This window comes from Acanthisitta chloris, unplaced genomic scaffold (genome assembly GCF_000695815.1).
Source record: "Acanthisitta chloris isolate BGI_N310 unplaced genomic scaffold, ASM69581v1 scaffold38140, whole genome shotgun sequence".
Taxonomy (NCBI): domain Eukaryota; kingdom Metazoa; phylum Chordata; class Aves; order Passeriformes; family Acanthisittidae; genus Acanthisitta; species Acanthisitta chloris.
In genome coordinates, this window is record NW_008650603.1 from 40,718 (window position 1) to 58,576 (window position 17,859).

The 17,859-nt window shown below is 40.2% G+C and overlaps 1 protein-coding gene across 3 annotated transcripts in view; it reads left to right on the forward strand.

Moving 5' to 3' along the window:
- The window catches only part of LOC103797339 (retinal dehydrogenase 2), a 53,473-nt gene extending 40,597 nt beyond the window's left edge, over positions 1–12,876 (forward strand). For 2 of the 3 annotated variants that reach the window (XM_009069559.1, XM_009069566.1), the window contains 6 exons: positions 2,217–2,319; positions 5,073–5,257; positions 5,924–6,088; positions 6,523–6,680; positions 7,299–7,373; positions 10,976–11,392. In XM_009069559.1, coding sequence (XP_009067807.1) covers positions 2,217–2,319; positions 5,073–5,257; positions 5,924–6,088; positions 6,523–6,680; positions 7,299–7,373; positions 10,976–11,048 — 759 coding nt within the window. In that variant the 3' untranslated portion in view covers positions 11,049–11,392. Of the gene's footprint in view, positions 1–2,216; positions 2,320–5,072; positions 5,258–5,923; positions 6,089–6,522; positions 6,681–7,298; positions 7,374–10,975 lie in introns of all 3 variants that reach the window. The other variant, XM_009069550.1, reaches the window with a different exon arrangement.
- Positions 12,877–17,859: the final 4,983 nt, after the last annotated feature.

Below are 17,859 nucleotides of genomic sequence, written 5' to 3' on the forward strand. Positions count from 1 at the left end.
TCTGTGGGGGAGTCCTCTCTTCCAGCCTTCCCTCGCAAGGCTGAACTGCCTGTTGGGAGCTCACGGGTAGAGCTGAGAGACACTGCAGGAAGCATGTACTGAAAGCCCATACAGATTGCAACACTATCACTTATCCCTTTCATGCTGTCTTTCTCCATAAAGAGAGGGTCAGTCACAAAGGGCTGCCTTTGTCCCTAAATAACCACAGCACTGGTGCCTTCCTTAAGACTTCTCTCAACATATAAGTGCACGGGGCACAATAGGAGCACAGTGAACAAAAGTGCTGAGCAGCATGAGCCCCACCATCCTGATTTCTAGCAGGAGGAACACAGTGAAGCTTTCTATTAAGTTTGCACTTGGAAACTTGACAACTTCCCTGTATTAAAAATACTCCGGACCATACTTTTCCAAATTAACACCATTGTCTCCAAGCCCTGTGGACTTTAATATTTGCCATATATATTATGTTTGAACTTGCATATTTGCCAATCACTTGTTTGCAGAGAATCCTTTCAAAAGCTTTGCTTACATGTAGAAAAGAGTTTTGACATTAAAGTAGTAGAATGGCAGGCAGAGAGATGAGGGCTGGACACATTGCTCTGGCTTCCTTTGTCCTGCTCCCTGTGAATTTTTGAGGGGAAATAGGTGGTTCTTGTTCTTTGAGAGAGGGAGGTTCAAGGCAGTGAGGGTGTGAATGGCATTGGCTGGCACTGGCTCTAAACACAGACTGGTGGAGATCTCTGTGTTTTCAGCACAGTTTGAGAGGCTGGAATTTCCAGATGATGTGCTCGATGTATGTGGTGGGGGCGGAAGGCAGAGAGAGTCCTTTTTCAGGTTCACTTCTGGCTGTCAGTCAAATACAGCAATAAAATCAGCTCCAATTAAGGGGATATGCAAGGAATTTCATGATAATGTCAACACTCCATTCCATCAATACAGGGATAAAGGAAAAAAGCATTTTCTTTTCTTGTTTTTTTAAAAGAAATAACCTCAGCCACACTCAACTGTGGTATCACCAGATAAACAGTTAATCACAAAGGTACATGAAGTGGTTGACAATTCCTTCATTATCCTGTGGGGGTTTTGCTTCAGGTTTTTTTTTTTTTTTCTGTAGGGGCCCTGGTTTCTGTTTCATTTGCTTTCTGATTACTCCAGTGCTGACTTAACTTTCTCTAGCAGACTGCCTTCAATTCTCTAAGAGGTTCAGCTTCTCATCTATTAACCCCTTACTGCAGGGACTGTCACTCACATAACCTCAGAAATAGAAAACAGAGAGACCAGAATACTACATGGAGGAAAAAAGTCCTGCTCTGGACTCACTCTCATCTCACTTCACATCTAATTTTCTTTGTGACATTAAAACATGTCCCTGTTAAAAGAAGGCACTTATCAAGGTTCTCAGGCTCTCAATATTCAATAGCTACTCTGAATCCTGTGTTTTACCATGTAGGAGCCTAAATTTATCTGTGATTACTTCCTAAGCTGCAAAATGGGCACAGTTACACTGCAACAGTATAAAATCTGATCTATTTTGGATTTGTTGATCCAGGGAGAGGAAAATTTCCAGGGAGCACAGCTGCCTCTCCAACTGTACTGATGTGGAAACACGTCACATATGTAGCTGTCAGATTGCTACTCCATTTAATCTACTCTCATGTTCATTGGCAAGATCTGCAATTTGTGGCTGCTCCAGTCACAGGGCTGCATTCTGCTCCGGCTGACCCCACAATCTACAAAGACATTTTGGAGGTGCTTTTGACCTCCTCAACCCATTTAAGATTATCTGTGGTGCAGCTGCAGGTCAGGTCTGGGATGGTGCTTTTGTAACTTCTTGCCCTACTCAGTATTCTGCTCTGTGCTGTTAATCCTGCAGAGAAGACTGATGATTTTGTCAGAATTTGACATACTAAACCTTGTGAACATGTCAGTAGTTTGGATGGAAGTAATTCTAGCTACAGCAATTTCAAATTTTTAATTCAGTCCCCCTAATCACCCTAAAAGAAAGCCCCAGGTCATTTTAGCATAGACCCAAATGGGTGAAGGGTACACAATTTCTAGGGAAAAAAATTGAAAGCTGTCCACTGCTGCTGAGAATCTGTTTGGACTAAGAACCTGCTGGATTATTTAAAGCTCTGCTCTAGTGATAGCCAACCTTGGCTGTTAAAGTGAACTGTATGACTACATTCCCTTTAAAATGTGTCTCCATTTCCTTTCAGGTTGGGAAGCTGATCCAAGAAGCAGCTGGAAGGACTAATTTGAAGAGAGTTACACTGGAGCTGGGTGGGAAAAGCCCAAACATTATTTTTGCAGATGCTGATTGTAAGTCAGAACTTACATATTTTTCTTAAAAATATGTTTGTGTAATGTCTTTTTTTCTTTTTTTCTTTTTTTTTTTTTTTAACTTTAGGGCACATCTTGCATACAAAGTGAAGCACTAATTGCACTTTTCAATTTTACAGAAGCCTAAGGTGTGATATTTTTTATATAAAGACAACATTTGAACCCACAGATTCATAGTCAACGAGCAAACAGAACAAAAAGTTATAACCAAGTTATATTCACAGTTATGATCCCATACACATTTGCCATCCTAAACTCTGCAGCAAGGTGGTTTAGTGTGTTGACTCTGGAAATTCTGTGATTTTTTTGCTTCAACAGCAATTATAAAAAGGGAGGGCTTTAATTTACACTTAAGTTGCCAAACCTAGTTAGGGCAGTATTCCTTTGTTAAGTACCTATAACTGGAGATTATTTCATTTTTTAAATTTTCACAATTGAAGAATTGTGTATTGAAATATCCTCATTGCCACTGTCAGCAGGGAGATGGAAATTTTGGCAGATGTATGATGTTGCGTTGTGCAGCTGAGATTTTTGGCACCTGAGAAGGCACAAGACAGCTGTTCAGGACAGGATAAAAACACGATCTGGAAGTTTCTTCTTACACGATCAGCAATGAAATAGTTAAAAATGTTGCTATCTAAATGGTCAGCAGGAGGTTTTGAAGTTAACACCCCATTAAGATGAATGAGATGGTTCACACCTTGCTCTGAGCTCTTGTTTCAAGCTGTGTGCAGGCACACTGTACTCAATGCCTTTTCTGAGAACTTGTAACCCCAATAAATAGACACATAAGGTCTTCTAATGTAAAAAGAAGTGATTAGATTCTGAATAGCATGAATTTAAAGAGTTACAATCCTATATCCATTTTCAAAACTTATCAGTGTCTGAAAGACTAGAGAAAGCTTGACAACTTCTAGCAGCTTATGTACATAGAGATGTTTTTGCAAGTTGGGGGTCTGAATTTCAGCCACAATCATCCTGGTAAGCTAAAAAGGCTCCTGTCAGCTGGAGCCAGAGGCAGATATTACAGCCCTCTACATCTCCACCTCCCACCACATCTCAAATGTTCCTAACCTACTAACTCTGACTGGATAACCTGAACATTTCTAGTAGAGTCATACATGTGGGGGAGGTCTGTGTTAGGGCCTTCCATAGGGGCAGCTGCTCTACAGAGCTGTAGTTTATCTGAGATGACCTTGCAGGCCACAGTGGAATAACATGGCACAGAGGAGAGCACAGTCTTCTTCAGGACTGTTGGTTCCACAGTATAAAGCTCTCTAAAGCTCTCTGGTCTTCCCATAATTAGAACCTCCAGCACTTGACCTAAGATTTAGACTTCAGAGTCCTGATTATTTAAGAAGAGCAGTTTGCTCACCATTCCAAAGGAACTGTTTGTTCTTAAGGAACACTGTGTGCCGAAAGTTAGCAGAAAGCATGATAAAGCTGTTGAAAGTTTCGTGTACCAAAAAACCAGAGAAGAATGGTTAGAGCCCCTCATGGTGAAAAACTGTTAACAATAGAGGAAGAAACATCAGTTAATCACATCTATCCACCAGTGTTTTCAATCTCCATGGAGCTGCCTGGGAAAATTTGAATGGGGTCCAGGGAACACCCCATATAATTTTTCTAAAGACCAAGCTGAGGGCAGAATAAGACATTTCTGTTAAATGGAATTGTCTATAATGTGCTGAAAGTAAAGCACTGTTGCTTTGTTTAGTCCATAAAATAAAACCTTCCAAAATGCTCCAGCTGGTAACAGAGGTATTGCAGTGCTGTAGGGCATCACTGTTTAGGGATGAATTCATTTTCTTGTCTAGCCTGCTATTACACCCAATGGTTAATGTAGCTCTGCATGTCTAAATATGACTGGATTCTCTCTCCTGCTTGGATAGAGAATGTGACAGTTGTACCTCCAAGGGAGTTAGAATAGAATTCAAGGGTTGAATGTTCTAAAACTGACCTATAATTTTAAAGCCTTACCCAGGCTAGGAAGATGTTTCCGTGGCTTTTTAGGAAGGACAGGTCTTGCTATTATTAAAGTCAAACTCTCTCAAGTACTTGGTTTGCTGTAATTCTCACATGTGCAGTATTAAACCTAGTGCAAACTTGGAATCACAGACAGGTTTTCCCTTCCTGTACTGACCCCAGTCAGACAGGCTTTATGTGAGGCACAACCTGCTTCCTTAAGTGTTTGAATTGATGAATTACATGTTGCTGGCACATAAGACACTGGTGAAGTTGTTCTTGCATACCCTACTCCTACAGACTGCTAAAGCACTGTCTTGATTTACCTCTGCAGTGGGATATTAGGCCATATTTTGGGTCATGAGATGGTATGTGGGATGTATTACCTGTGGACCCTTTTTTATGTAGATGATGCCTGAAGCCCCAAGCAGTCCCCTTGAAGCCTAGTATTTCTGAAACAGTTGTAATGCTCCTAATATCCCTCCAGCATAGCTGTCTCCAGGGGGAGACACAGCTGGGTTAAAAATCAACTCTAGGCATGTTTAATAACTCTCTATATTCACAGGAATTATGACACAAAATGAATCATCCTCATTTATGACCTGGCACAACTATAGTATGTTTTGATTTTGTTTGTGGGGTTTTTTTAACTAAATCCTACTTGTGAAGTTTTGGGCATGTGGTTCTATATAATACACATGACACTAGTGCAAAGGCATATTTATCTGTGGTGTTTCAGTGCAGCATGTGCTGTCTTGGTTTTCTAGTGGACTATGCTGTGGAACAAGCTCACCAAGGGGTGTTCTTCAATCAAGGTCAATGCTGCACTGCAGGCTCACGGATTTATGTGGAAGAATCAATCTATGAAGAGTTTGTTAGAAGAAGTGTAGAACGTGCAAAGAGGAGAGTTGTGGGGAGTCCCTTTGACCCGACTACAGAACAAGGTCCACAGGTAAAGGATTAGTGCTTTGGCTGTGTAGCCCAGGAGGTGCCTGGGAGTGTTTAAACTCTACTAAGAGAGAGGTCAGTCAGTGCACACACACTCATAGTTCAGGGTAGCTGACATGATAAATGTTTTTAAGATAAAATTCGAAAGGGTAGATAATTTGTGCAACACTGAGGTGTTTTCTTGTAAAATAAAAAACAATCTCATCTTAAATATCAATGTCTGTCTCTCAGTTTAAAAAGCAAGATTTAGATCTTCAGCCTCCAAGATACAGCTGTAAACTGTGAGAAGCTCTCAAAAGTCTCTGTGGGCACTTACTTTCAGGAACTGTCTACAAACATACCTGTGCCTGTAGACCCAGAAATTCAGAGCAAAAAGATGGGCAGATTTAGAAATAAGTCTTTAGAAAATGTTACTGCCACAGGATAACCAGTGGGACTTACACCATTTGCAGGAAGTTAACCTGGAACAAAAATTAATTAGATGCTATTTTTGTGCTTATAAACTACATTGTTACAGTCAGCAGCTACTTGTAGATCTTTGGCATCTCCAGCTCAAAGAATAGTGAATATAAGCATGAGGCTACTTACTGGGACATGACTTGCCTAAACAAACCTATTTTGGCTCAATCATTAAGTGCAGCTCTGCAAGTCAACTTCTTCTCTCTTTCAGATTGATAAGAAACAATACAACAAGATCTTGGAGCTGATTCAAAGTGGCATTACTGAAGGAGCAAAACTTGAATGTGGGGGTAAAGGGCTGGGAAGAAAGGGCTTCTTCATTGAACCTACAGTGTTTTCCAACGTGACAGATGACATGCGGATTGCCAAGGAGGAGGTATTCACTCACACACACGGGCAAGATCATTTTAGAATGTCCTAAACATCACTTTTTTCCCTGTTGTTTAATTCCTGAGACAAAAGCTACAGAGTGAAAATTATCACTATATTTAAAGAAAAAGATAATAACATCTTTTCAGAACTCCTTATGCACACAGCAGCTGACAACATCAGTTGGGTGAGGAAGTCAATTTTTGTCATTGGTTGTAGGGTCTCAGACCTTAAGGATAGAATGGATGAGTTCTGCTGAGGCACTTGCTTGGGGAAGTTCATGCAGTTTTACAGACAGATATTATCACTATTAAATGCTACTGTGGGAAGTTTCAAAAAGTACAATAGGAGAGAGAAGAAAATTTTAAAAGCAGAATAAAACAGGAATTAAATGGCTCTGAGTGGGCTGGTTTATTAATTGATGCTTAACCTTTGTTGCAGATTTTTGGGCCCGTTCAAGAAATCCTGAGATTTAAAACCATGGATGAAGTTATAGAGAGAGCCAACAATTCTGACTTTGGGCTGGTAGCTGCTGTCTTTACAAATGACATAAACAAGGCCCTGACAGTCTCTTCAGCAATGCAGGCTGGGACAGTCTGGTAAGTGGAAGTTATCACACTCCTGCTCTTGAAAACAGAATTTGACCCACTAACATCATGTCTCCTCAGTTTTCCAACCTTTGTTGAAAATATTTATCTAGACCATCCTAGTGGTGAATCACTAGCCAAGACTGCAGGGAGATGTTGTGACTGCTCACTGCTGGGCAATGCTCTTGGAAAGCACCTTGTTTTCCATGAGCATGGCAGTCACTGAATGCATTACTGAAAAGAAACAGTAAGAAACAATCCTTACTGTGGAGCAGAGGAATCCTGTGAGGTTTCTGCTAAAGGCACAAAGAATCATGTACTCTCTACATTAAGAAACTGAGGGGACACCTCTTCTCTCTAGCCCTGAGGAATAGGTTATATTAACAGTTCATTACTGAAGCTATGTACAAGTATAGGGTCCAGATCTCACAGGCCAAATCCCATTCTCCTTATGACTAAGGAGCAAAAAGCTGTTTTTATGGCATAAATCCCTCATTTCTTTTCAACATGAAACACATTTGTTATTACTAAAAGGTATACACTGTCCTTAGCTTAGTTTCAGCCTCTCCCTAATTTATCCAAAGGTCTCTCTGTCAGTGCAGCTGGACTTAATGCTTCTTCCTGTTACAGGATAAACTGCTACAATGCCTTAAATGCCCAAAGTCCTTTTGGAGGATTCAAAATGTCTGGCAATGGGAGAGAGATGTAAGTATTACACACTGCTGTTTTCAACTCTACAACTTAATAACCATTAGTGAATTCTTCCATGCAAATTAAGATCAGGAAATATCCCAACCTGAGGATCAGGGCATAATATAAGGTGACTTTTAATCATTGCCAGTTCTAAATGCAATTGATGTGCATGGTAAGCTTTTTTTTCCCTATTTTTATTTTCTTTTTCTTTTTACACAGCAATCTAACTTACTGGAACTCTCCTTATTCTGAAGAGAACTGAAAATTTCTGAGTATTTTTCTGAACTTGTAACCTGTTTTTTCTGAAATATTTTTTAGCCATATTAACCATCACTTTTTCAGAAAGACTCTTTTCAGTATTGCTGAGTGCTTGTTGACTGGTTTGGTGTACTCGTTTCAGAGTTGTTTTGCCATATATTTTGCCTCTCTTGTCATTTTCTTTCCTTTCTTCAGTTTTTACTATATTTATTAATATAGATGCATATGAATTTTATTAAAAAGTTATCTATTGCTTCCAGATTTATAAACATTGTTAAGTGAAGTCAGGCCTAGAGAAGGAGACAAATGTGTTTACATCCCTTTCAAAAAATCACTTTCCATTACAAAGCCTTCTGTCTTTCTTACTCCATTTAGAACTAAGTGCCAAATGTTTTGAAATGGAGCTCCACACTCAAATACTCTCCCATGTACCTAATTTAAAGTCTTACCAGTTTTTCATTCTCATTACAATCACAAGGAAGTTTAGCAATTGCATCAGCCCCAGATTGGTTACATGCAAAGGATTCAATTAATTTCTGTGCAGGAGGCATGTATGCCAGATATGTCTCACCTAAGTTTTCAAAATAGCTTATGGCAAACTCAGCAGTAAAACTAAAGTAAGGTCAAACCCTTTAAAACTTTAAATATGTTCAAGTATACAACTTGATCTATAAAATAAGCTCTGTGTAGTCTGAAGTATTTTCCCTCGTTAGGGAGTACTTTGAATAACACATTCATACTATTCTCCACATTCATCAGCTATGAGCTGATCTCACACTGTCATAAATATGTCAGCTCATCTAACTCTTATCATTGTGAAAATATTCTAAAACTACTAAGCTCGATAGAGCACATGAGTAACTTGACACCCAGGAGTGACCCCACTGACTCCAGGGAGGTTAGCTCTGCAAGCAAAATATTCATGTCTTGATGCTGCAGAGTTTTGAAAGGGGGAAACCAGGCAGCACCCCAGCTCCCATGAACAGTCTGTGGTACTTGCACTCCTGATTCCCATCTAGAGCTTTCAAAGTATTAATCATAAAGAATAAATGCTTGGAATGGCAATAATCTCCATCTCACAAAGGTGCCTGAAAACCTACTTGTGAGTAATTATTCTACTCCTTTCAGAACCTCTTTGATCAGATATCACCTTCTAATTCACCTCCTCCACCCTGCATTAGTATCTGCATACTTTTTATTCAAATGCCACAGTTTCTTAAATCCCTGTTTTTAAGGGATACATTGTACAGCATAAATAATGGCAAGCCAGACTATTAAAGAAAAAAACTAAGAGAGAAAGTGTCCAAGCACAAATTTGTCATTGCTAAGCTAATACTATGTTACAGCCAGATCATAACTGTGCCACTGTGCTGCCTGTGCTAGCACTCTACTATCTGGGACTTGTTTTGGTCCTGCATTTAAATTCACAGGTTTTTATCACACATGGGCAAAAAACAAACACAGAAAGTTGATATCTGTTTACTCATTTTACACTTCCACAAAACATAGCAGGGTATGTACATACCAGTAGAGGACCAGAACTCATGTACACATTACAACTGATTTCTGCTTGTAGAAACTACTTAAAATATTCTTGTATTCTTGAAGAAGTCTAAAAGATGGGGGTTTTACATTCAGGCTTCTTTGAAGTTTTTTATCACTACCTGGGCAATATAAAATTTAATTCCTGTAACTAAAAATTGGGTGACTCATCCCAGATAGCCACATGTGGCCGTTTTATATTAGAGTTCTCCAAAATTCTGGTCTCTGTCCAAATGTCTTCAAGGGAAGGAAGTGCCATTCTACTTCAGAACTATCCTTTAATGTTATAGGAATTATTATTGTCTGGAGAGCTCTGAGATACAGTAGTGCACAGTTACATTTTGAAAAAGACGTGCAAGCAGGAGAATGGATTGGAGTTCTAATTCTTTTAATTCTTTTCCTTATCCTTTTTTTCTCTTGGACTGAGGGAGGGAGGAGAGTATGTAATATTTCTTTTTGAAAAGCAGTTTGTTCCCCTTCCCTCACACCCACACAACCAAGGGATAGCACCATGCAAACTTGATCCGTGGGCTCCTTCCTCATAGACACAACCCTTGTTCTCATCCTGATCCCAAACTGCAATCCAAGACCCAAAGTGGCCATAGAAGAGGATGCCATTGCTCCCTGTATTAGGCTGTGGGGACAAGTGAGCTCTTTAATTGAACACACACTGATTCTTCTGCTCTGAACATCTGGCATAACATCTTCCTATTCAACAAGTGCACTGCTTTAACTTTGGAAAAATGCTTGCCTTGGAATTCATCACTCTTGTCCACTTCCAAACCTTTGGGCAGAGAACAAACACATAACGCCCTGAAGCCTTGGGCTGAAGAAACAGACAATAAATGTCTCTAAGATAAGAAAGCAACTGGCAGTTGGAACATACATGAAGGCACTGGCCACACTGCTGACTAGGTTACCTATTGGCTTGCAAAAATGTGTCCAACAGGTGTGTGGAGCTATGCACGGCCCTGCTGAGTCCAGTAGAAACTTTCACACAAAAATCTACTAGCATTAGTTACTGGGCCCCACACAGCTCCTGGAAGTGACAGCTTCCACTGACCGGTAAGGGAATGGTTCTGTGACTCAGCTAAGTCAGATAAATAGCTAAAGTCCTGCACAGTAGAATCCAGAGGGAAGGCACTGTCAAATAGTAAACTTGCTAACAACATATGCATGTCAGCATGTTCTAGATTTTCATAGAAGTAATGGTACAGTATTTTGTGTGATTTAGGGGTGGGGATAAGAATTCAACCAAGAAACAAATGTCTGTAAGACCTCGTGCCAAAAAGAATCTTCCTATGAGTTCATGTGGAAGAGACTCTACTTCCAGACTTAGACTGTACCTGTTTTGAGGTGGGGACAGTGTTTGCTTTGCATACACAGCACCTGACAGACACATTAGAACTTAACTAATGACTTAAAGAGACTTTTCTGTTACTCAAAATAAGCACAGCAAAAATGCAAATACCTGTGCTTCAGTGAAGACAGGGATAAGTCCCAAGAAGCCATGCAATGTCCACTCTAAACCTCAGCAGACTTGCCACAGCTGACTACAACAAAGTCTTAAAAGCATTCAGACAACACATTTCTTAAGCACAATTTATCCAAAGCAGAACAGGTACCCCTCAAAGTCCTGTGTCAGGTGTAATGTTCTGTATCTCCCTATCAAATGCTGGAGCCATCCATCATTCTTTTGACCTCACCTGAACTGGAATTTTAGCTTATATCTTACCTCAATCAAGAAATCATTTGCAGGTTTTTGCTCAATAAACAATGTCTGGTGCAAGCTGATGCTGCAATTTGTTTTTTAGGGGTGAATGTGGATTGAGAGAATATTCTGAAGTTAAAACTGTGACAATAAAGATCCCTCAGAAGAATTCCTAAAATGACGAAGGACCATGTTGTGCAGAAGAGCACATGATGCCACCTTCTCTATTCCTTATGGAGACCAGCACTCAGGAATAAAAGTGTTACACAATATATATTTAAGAAATTAAGTTGCAACATATATACTGGGCACATAACTGCGTATGTAATGCAAATCAGCTCTGCATGTTTTCATAAAACTCTCCTGAGAATCGTTACATCTTTATAAAACAAATCATAACAAGAGATAAAATTGCTATTGGGCATCATTTAGTAATGGTTCTAGCTATAAAACTGTTAAATGCAAATGCATGCACACACACATTTATCTCTTCTTTAAATAAACAAAATAAGTCTTACTGCTTTCAGGTTGCCTTCTCAGACCTGCCTTGTACTGACATTGTAGCTTCAATCAGGGCTCTACAGGCCAGATTTTACCCAAAATGCTAGCAATGAACAACACAAACAAGTATCATTGAAGTTCTTTTAAAAAAAAAAGGACTCGGAACAGTACTGACCCCAAACCTGGTATACTGGCAACTTTCCAATTAGCATGCTCACATAAAAGGGTCAAACTGGGAGGGAATCAAATGACTATATGGACAATGAAAGCCAAATACTTATCAATGACATTTAGCTTTCATGGCTCACAGTGATTTGGATGTCAAAGCTTATTTGCATAATTACTTTAAGTCTTGCTAAAAGCAGAAAGTCCTTCACTCACAGGAACCTGAACAGTTTTACCTGCCTGCCAAAAGAGCAAGGCCAGACAGGGTGGGAGGGTGTTAACGAGAACAGGAACAGATCCCAAGGCTTCACAGAGTATTTCAGCTTTCACTGCTTGTCTAGTTTTGTTGTTGTTGTTGTTACTGTTGTTGCTTTCACCTTTTTTCTTTTTCTAAATAAGTATATGCACACACAGGCTCCATTTATTTGTCTGCTATTAAACTGCCTGTGATTACACTGGGAATCATTAAGTACTTGTTACAGCAGGAAGGACCCAGCCAGAGCCCACCTGGCAAGAACTAAGCTTGACTTTACTTTTTACTGAATGACAGCTTGCCATCCTCACCATGCCTCTGAGCCTCAGGTGAAGTTACTGGCTGGTACTTAGTTTTCAGTTATGTTTGGGGTAGCTTTGGGCCAGGACAAATATATGAGCAAGTTCTTCTAGAAGTGAGGTGTTTAAAGCCTGTCACATTATTACCTGCTGCCTACTGAATCTCTTCCAGCTTGGAACTGACACACTAAATACTATCTCTCTCTTCCTTTCAGCTGCAGAGCTCGACAAATCCCCAAACTTTTTTTTTTAGGTTTCATTTTATGTTTTAACTCAGAATTAAGAAAATCTATTTTAAAGGTACAGTAAATCATCTACACCATGTAGCTACATTACCTGGGGTGTAAGGACAGAATTATGGCCTCAGGTGTAAGTTTTCCTAGCTGCAGAGTCTATACTATGAACTGTTGAAAACTCCAGACCTGATCAGCAAATAATTTCTGCATGTTCTTAACTTCCTTTACTCTCTGAGGAATTCCTCTTAGATTTGAAGTTGTATGTGTCCTTCAACAAACTGCTGGATCAGGACAAGAGTTTCCAGCACTTTGTAGTGTGGTGGCCCTCAATATTTTGTAACTCATGTCAAACTGTGTATGTGTTTTTAAAGCAATATATATACATGTTGTTATTCAGAAATGACAGGACATTCACAGGCATGGAGATAAATCAAATATTCCTGAGTTGTTAAATGCAAGTGCCATATACTTCTACTGTAGTGTATGTCAGAATGAAGAAAAACAAAATACAGCAAGTAAGAGATTAGTTATCTTTTAAACTGCAATATAAAATGTGAAAAAGGAGATTTTACTTCTTTTCTCCTACTTACCTAAAAAAAAAAGAAACTTCCTGTGCTAACAGCATTTACACCGTGTACTCTTTTGTATTCTTTTGTGTATTTTGTATGTCTGTGCTTTATTCCCAATACATTCAGGTAAATAATATAGAGTTGCCATTTTTTTCAACCCTGTCACTGCAGCTCCATTTGATGTACATGGATTTGTGAAATCCTTTTTTAGATGTACCATCTGCATGGATCCAACAAAACATTTTTCCAGTCCCTGCAGCTTTTTGTTACAGTTTTTAATCATGTATATAGTTATATGTTATTAAAAAAGTAAAAGGATATTTTCTATGAAGTTTTTTCCATTAAAAAGGTTTAGAGAAAGACTTTAGACTGTGAGACTCCTTTATTGTTGACAGAGCTATAAAAATATTAAAAAAAAATATTTTCTTAGCAAAAGATCTGCTCTCACAGTAGCTTTATTTTCATTTGCAAAAGTGAATGAAGTAAAAGGCCAATTACATTTTTCTGGAATATTATTGCAGCTGTATGAAAAACACTTGTGAATTGCAGATCTAGGTCATAGTCAAAGTTCATCCTCAACCTCATGGTCATAAAGTTTAGCTATTGGGGAAGGTCTGAAATCATCAAAACCAGTGGGACACCCTTGCAAACTGCTGCATCACAGCTTGAGTTTTGGATAATGTTTAAAAAAATCTTGATGCCTTTTCTTTCCGATGAGTCACAGAGATGATTAAATTAACACTCAGATCTTTTATGGAGTGATATTTGACTTGTCTTTAATTTCAAAATGCTAAAATGGAAAAAGGACAGACTGAATGTTATCTGACTGCCAGTAAAATTCACATGGCCAGGTACTATACAAGTCTCCCTCAAGAAATCCCTTTATTCCAGGGTTACTTTCTTTGCCAGGAACTGAATTCCTCTTTTGAAATGGTGCCTATTTAGGTAAAGTAACTACTCAGTTAATACAGCCAAGCTACTTCATTGTATGGCAAGCAATGGTCATACCTCAGTGTCACAGAATAATGCTGTTGGTTTAATCAACACTCTACAGGCAATCACAATAAAGTAACCTGACTAGAATAGATGGGATAAAAGGGAATAAAACTCAATAATGGAAGGGAAATTGTATTCTCAAAGAGTACTGTTCTTGAAAGTCTGGGATATCAGGTATATATTAAGCAGAGTATCACTTCTATTTAACTAGTGGCATGGACTACTCTGTCATGGGACTGTGAATGGACAATTAGCACTTTCCATATTCCCCATCTCTCTGACCCGCTTGCAACCTGTCTCATCACTCCAAGCAGTCACACAGGCTCAAGCAATGGAGTGCTTTTCTGAAAGCAAAATGAAGGAAGGAAGGTTGATATGGAACCCACTAAAAACAAGGAGTGCTGTCATCTAATAGAGTGAGCTAAGTCCATGGTAAATAAGCACTCTAGAGCCCCAGACAGTGACAGTGAATGTATCAGTAGAAGTGCATACAGGTGTAGTAAAGGGAGAGTTTGGAAATAATTGTGCTTTTCTTCTGAGAAAAGGATGTGAAGCAAGGCAAAAAGAATTTCAGTTCTGTGGCCTTCAGACAAAGCAATGGATATTGATACTACTTGCATAGCATTCACACATTTATTAGTGCCCTGTTACAGAGAATGCTCTTGCTCTTTCTCCCCATAGAGGCCAGGATAAAAAAGTTTGCCTTGCATATGCAGAGGCACAGTGTGTCGGAGTGCTCTCTTATTTCTCAGTTCTGTCCTGAAGGAAAGAGAACCCTAATAAGACTGAATTCAGGGCACCAGTTGAGCTACAGAGGAAGTCAAAGAAAAATAATATATTGTACTATTTACTTATGACTCTGCGTGGTCACGCCTAGAGCTCTAGAGAGCTGCATTTACCACCACCTTACGTTTGCATCCATACGTCTCCATTTACTGCATGCTAAGTCCATCAACACAGGAAGTTATTTTTCTCATAACAACTTCATACCACAATGACTGATACTCACAGTACTCCATCTATCAGGAAGCAGGAAAAGCCTCTGTGGCTATTAGGTGCCATCAGCATTCCCAACCCATTCGGACAGACTTCTCTCAGCACATTAGACTACAGCTGCATAAAACACATCTTTCTTCCTTGTTCTCATTAAACAATTAATTCTTTTTGTATCTTGTGTGTCCTCTGACAGTGCACAGGTATCAGGGAGCTATGTGTGGCTCTGCCAGAAAGCTCAGGAATTTCTGCAGCAAAGTGAGGGACTTTAGCATGAAGTTGGGCCATTTATAAGGATAGATTAGGCTAATGTGAGAGTAGTGGTATAATTTCATGTGACAAGCATGGCTACTAAGGCTTGGGGTCCCACTTTCCTCTTCCACACCGCTCAATGTGGAGGTCTGGGATGCTGGTTTCAGTAAGCACTTTCCTAATTTTTCTCAGAGGACCGGAACTGACACGGTGGAATTCAAGGTTAACACAAGTAACAGATGATTACAGCTGGCTGCAGCACAAGTCAGTCATTTCAGTGGTGCAGAGCAGGTTAAGTGTGTGTGTAGCCACAGCTGCTACACTGGGTAGCACCCAGTGCTAAGTGGTTGGTTATCTCAGGCCTACAGGCTGCACAAACATACAGGACTGAGACTGGCCCAAAGACAGTGAGTAGAGGCACAAGGGTGACTTGCCTCTTGGTACAAGTGGGGTAAGTCACCAGAGCTGTTACAAAATGTCCCTTATCCCCCTAGCTTACTGTTAGAGGGGAAGAAAAAGCACATCTGCACACCCCTGGTTCATAGGAATGGCTGATTCTGAAACCTCCAACAGCTGAGTTTACATCCTGAACCCTCACTAAAAGCCAACCTCATCCCCCAGCACAGGTACTCTAGAACTCAGTTGCACCATAAAGACCACAACTATTTTTTGCTGATATCACAAATTTAAATCTACTCAAACCTGTACTGAAAAGAGGGCCTGCACCTACAATCCACTGCTTCTCTATGGTGAGCATTTGCAATGTTACCTTTCATGGGTTTATATGATGAGTTTCATCAAATAGCAGAGACTGTCCTGTACTGTGCACAGCATCTACATTTTTGGCTGTGCCTGCAGTGTCAGGAAGCACTCCAGGGAACATTTTTTCACCCAATTTCAGGTGACATTTATAAACACATTATGGAGGGCCTTTGCCATCAGCTGTAATACCATGAAGCCTCCAATGCCCAGGGAGGTTGGGACATCTGCTAGGACAATCTGCCTTAAGGGTCAATGAAGTCTGCATTACTGATATGTTTCCCAATGCATTACTGTGACTATTCCCTGCATTGTCATTTAATCCTAGTGCATTACATCAAACCCTGCAATTCCAGGATGCTTTCAAGGTGTTTTTAGGTGCTTGGAGGCTCTTGATGTGACCTGCTAAATAAATCTAGATTGTGCAACCACTACAGCAATAGACTGTAAGAAAAGCTGCAGCTGCAGAGTTTGCCAAGGAGTCTGTGCAGGCTGAAGTAACCCAAAAGGGTGCTTGTGAAATGTTTGTGCTGCTGGCAGGCAGCACATTGCCAGGACAGATCACACATCATGCATTAGCACATCAAATGAAGCTGCACTGGTCTGAGAGCATGGGAAAGGCCTGTCTTGAACGGCATGTGTCCTACTTCCTAAACATGTATATTTTACACTTTACACTTGGTTATTGGCCAGATTGAAAGTACCGCAAGTTCCCCAATGCTTGTCGTTTTGCCTTTGAAGTAGAACTGTTTGGATAATGTTTCCTTTGGCAATTTATCTATGTAACAAAGCAGGAACTTAGCCGCATTGGCCTCTCAACAATCCTCCACTAGCTTTTGTCAAAGTATTCATGCACTTGTGTATATACACTCACAGAAAATCTGATCACTTTTCATGACCTTGCTTAGCCATTCTCCTTCTCCCTTATGGTCCCTCATGACAAGATTGGTGCAACTTGTGCTGAAATTAACTTGCTTCATTTTGGGGATTTTCCCTGTTCTATGTACACCTTGTGTGCAGCTCACTCCTGCTGCCAGACAAAAAGAAAATGTGTTTGTACTGCTTCCCCTGGCAAAACAGCTCCAGTGCACAGTCCACTGCTTTTCTCACTCTCCTGGTACAAGATGGGACATAGAGCAGGATGTCTTGAGAAGTTTCTGCTGTTTCCTGCTTTCTATTATTGGTCCAAAACTTCTCCCATAGTCTTTGGTACAGTCAGTGCCTGGCAAGAGAGGCCTCCCCTTACTTTTTGATTTTGAACATCACAAACACTCAGGTTTCTGGGAAGGAGGCTGAATTGAAAGGCACTCCTTGCCCCCACCAAGTAACTGCAGATTTAGGATGATGGCTAAAGCATTCCCCTTGCATCTAATGGTCCTACCATCTTTGTCAGAACTCCCGACTTGTTCACCATGAATATGATTCTCACTCAGAGCAGCCTGGTGAGATACCCTATCCCCAGGCTGTACAGCTGTAGAGACTAAGCAGACAGACTCTATTCAAATCAAATATTCCAAGAAGTCTAGAAAAGTCATCAAATACTCTTTAGCCTTATTCTTCCACCATCATGTGCATACACTACTTTAAATACAACCTGGCTGTGAAATTAAGGAGAAAAACACATTGTCACCAAAGAAAGGGGAATTGACAGAGCTGTGGCCCCTGAGTGGCCTGGACCTCCTGCGCAGTACAAGGAAAGCTCCCACACAACGATGCTGCCTTGCACCAAGATTGCCTTACCACAGGGGCTGCCATATCTGATGTAGGGGACAAGGCAAGTCTAGTGAGGCTGCTGATAGCAGCATGGCCCTTCTATCCTGGCATGAAACTAAAGTGGAACAAGAATCTTATATTCTGAGAATCTGTCCCGTGTTTCTCCACACTGCACACCTTAAGCCATTAGGAAGCCATTGCTGCATAACTCCTGGGGACTGCTAAATTGGCCAAGTCTCTGATCACATCAA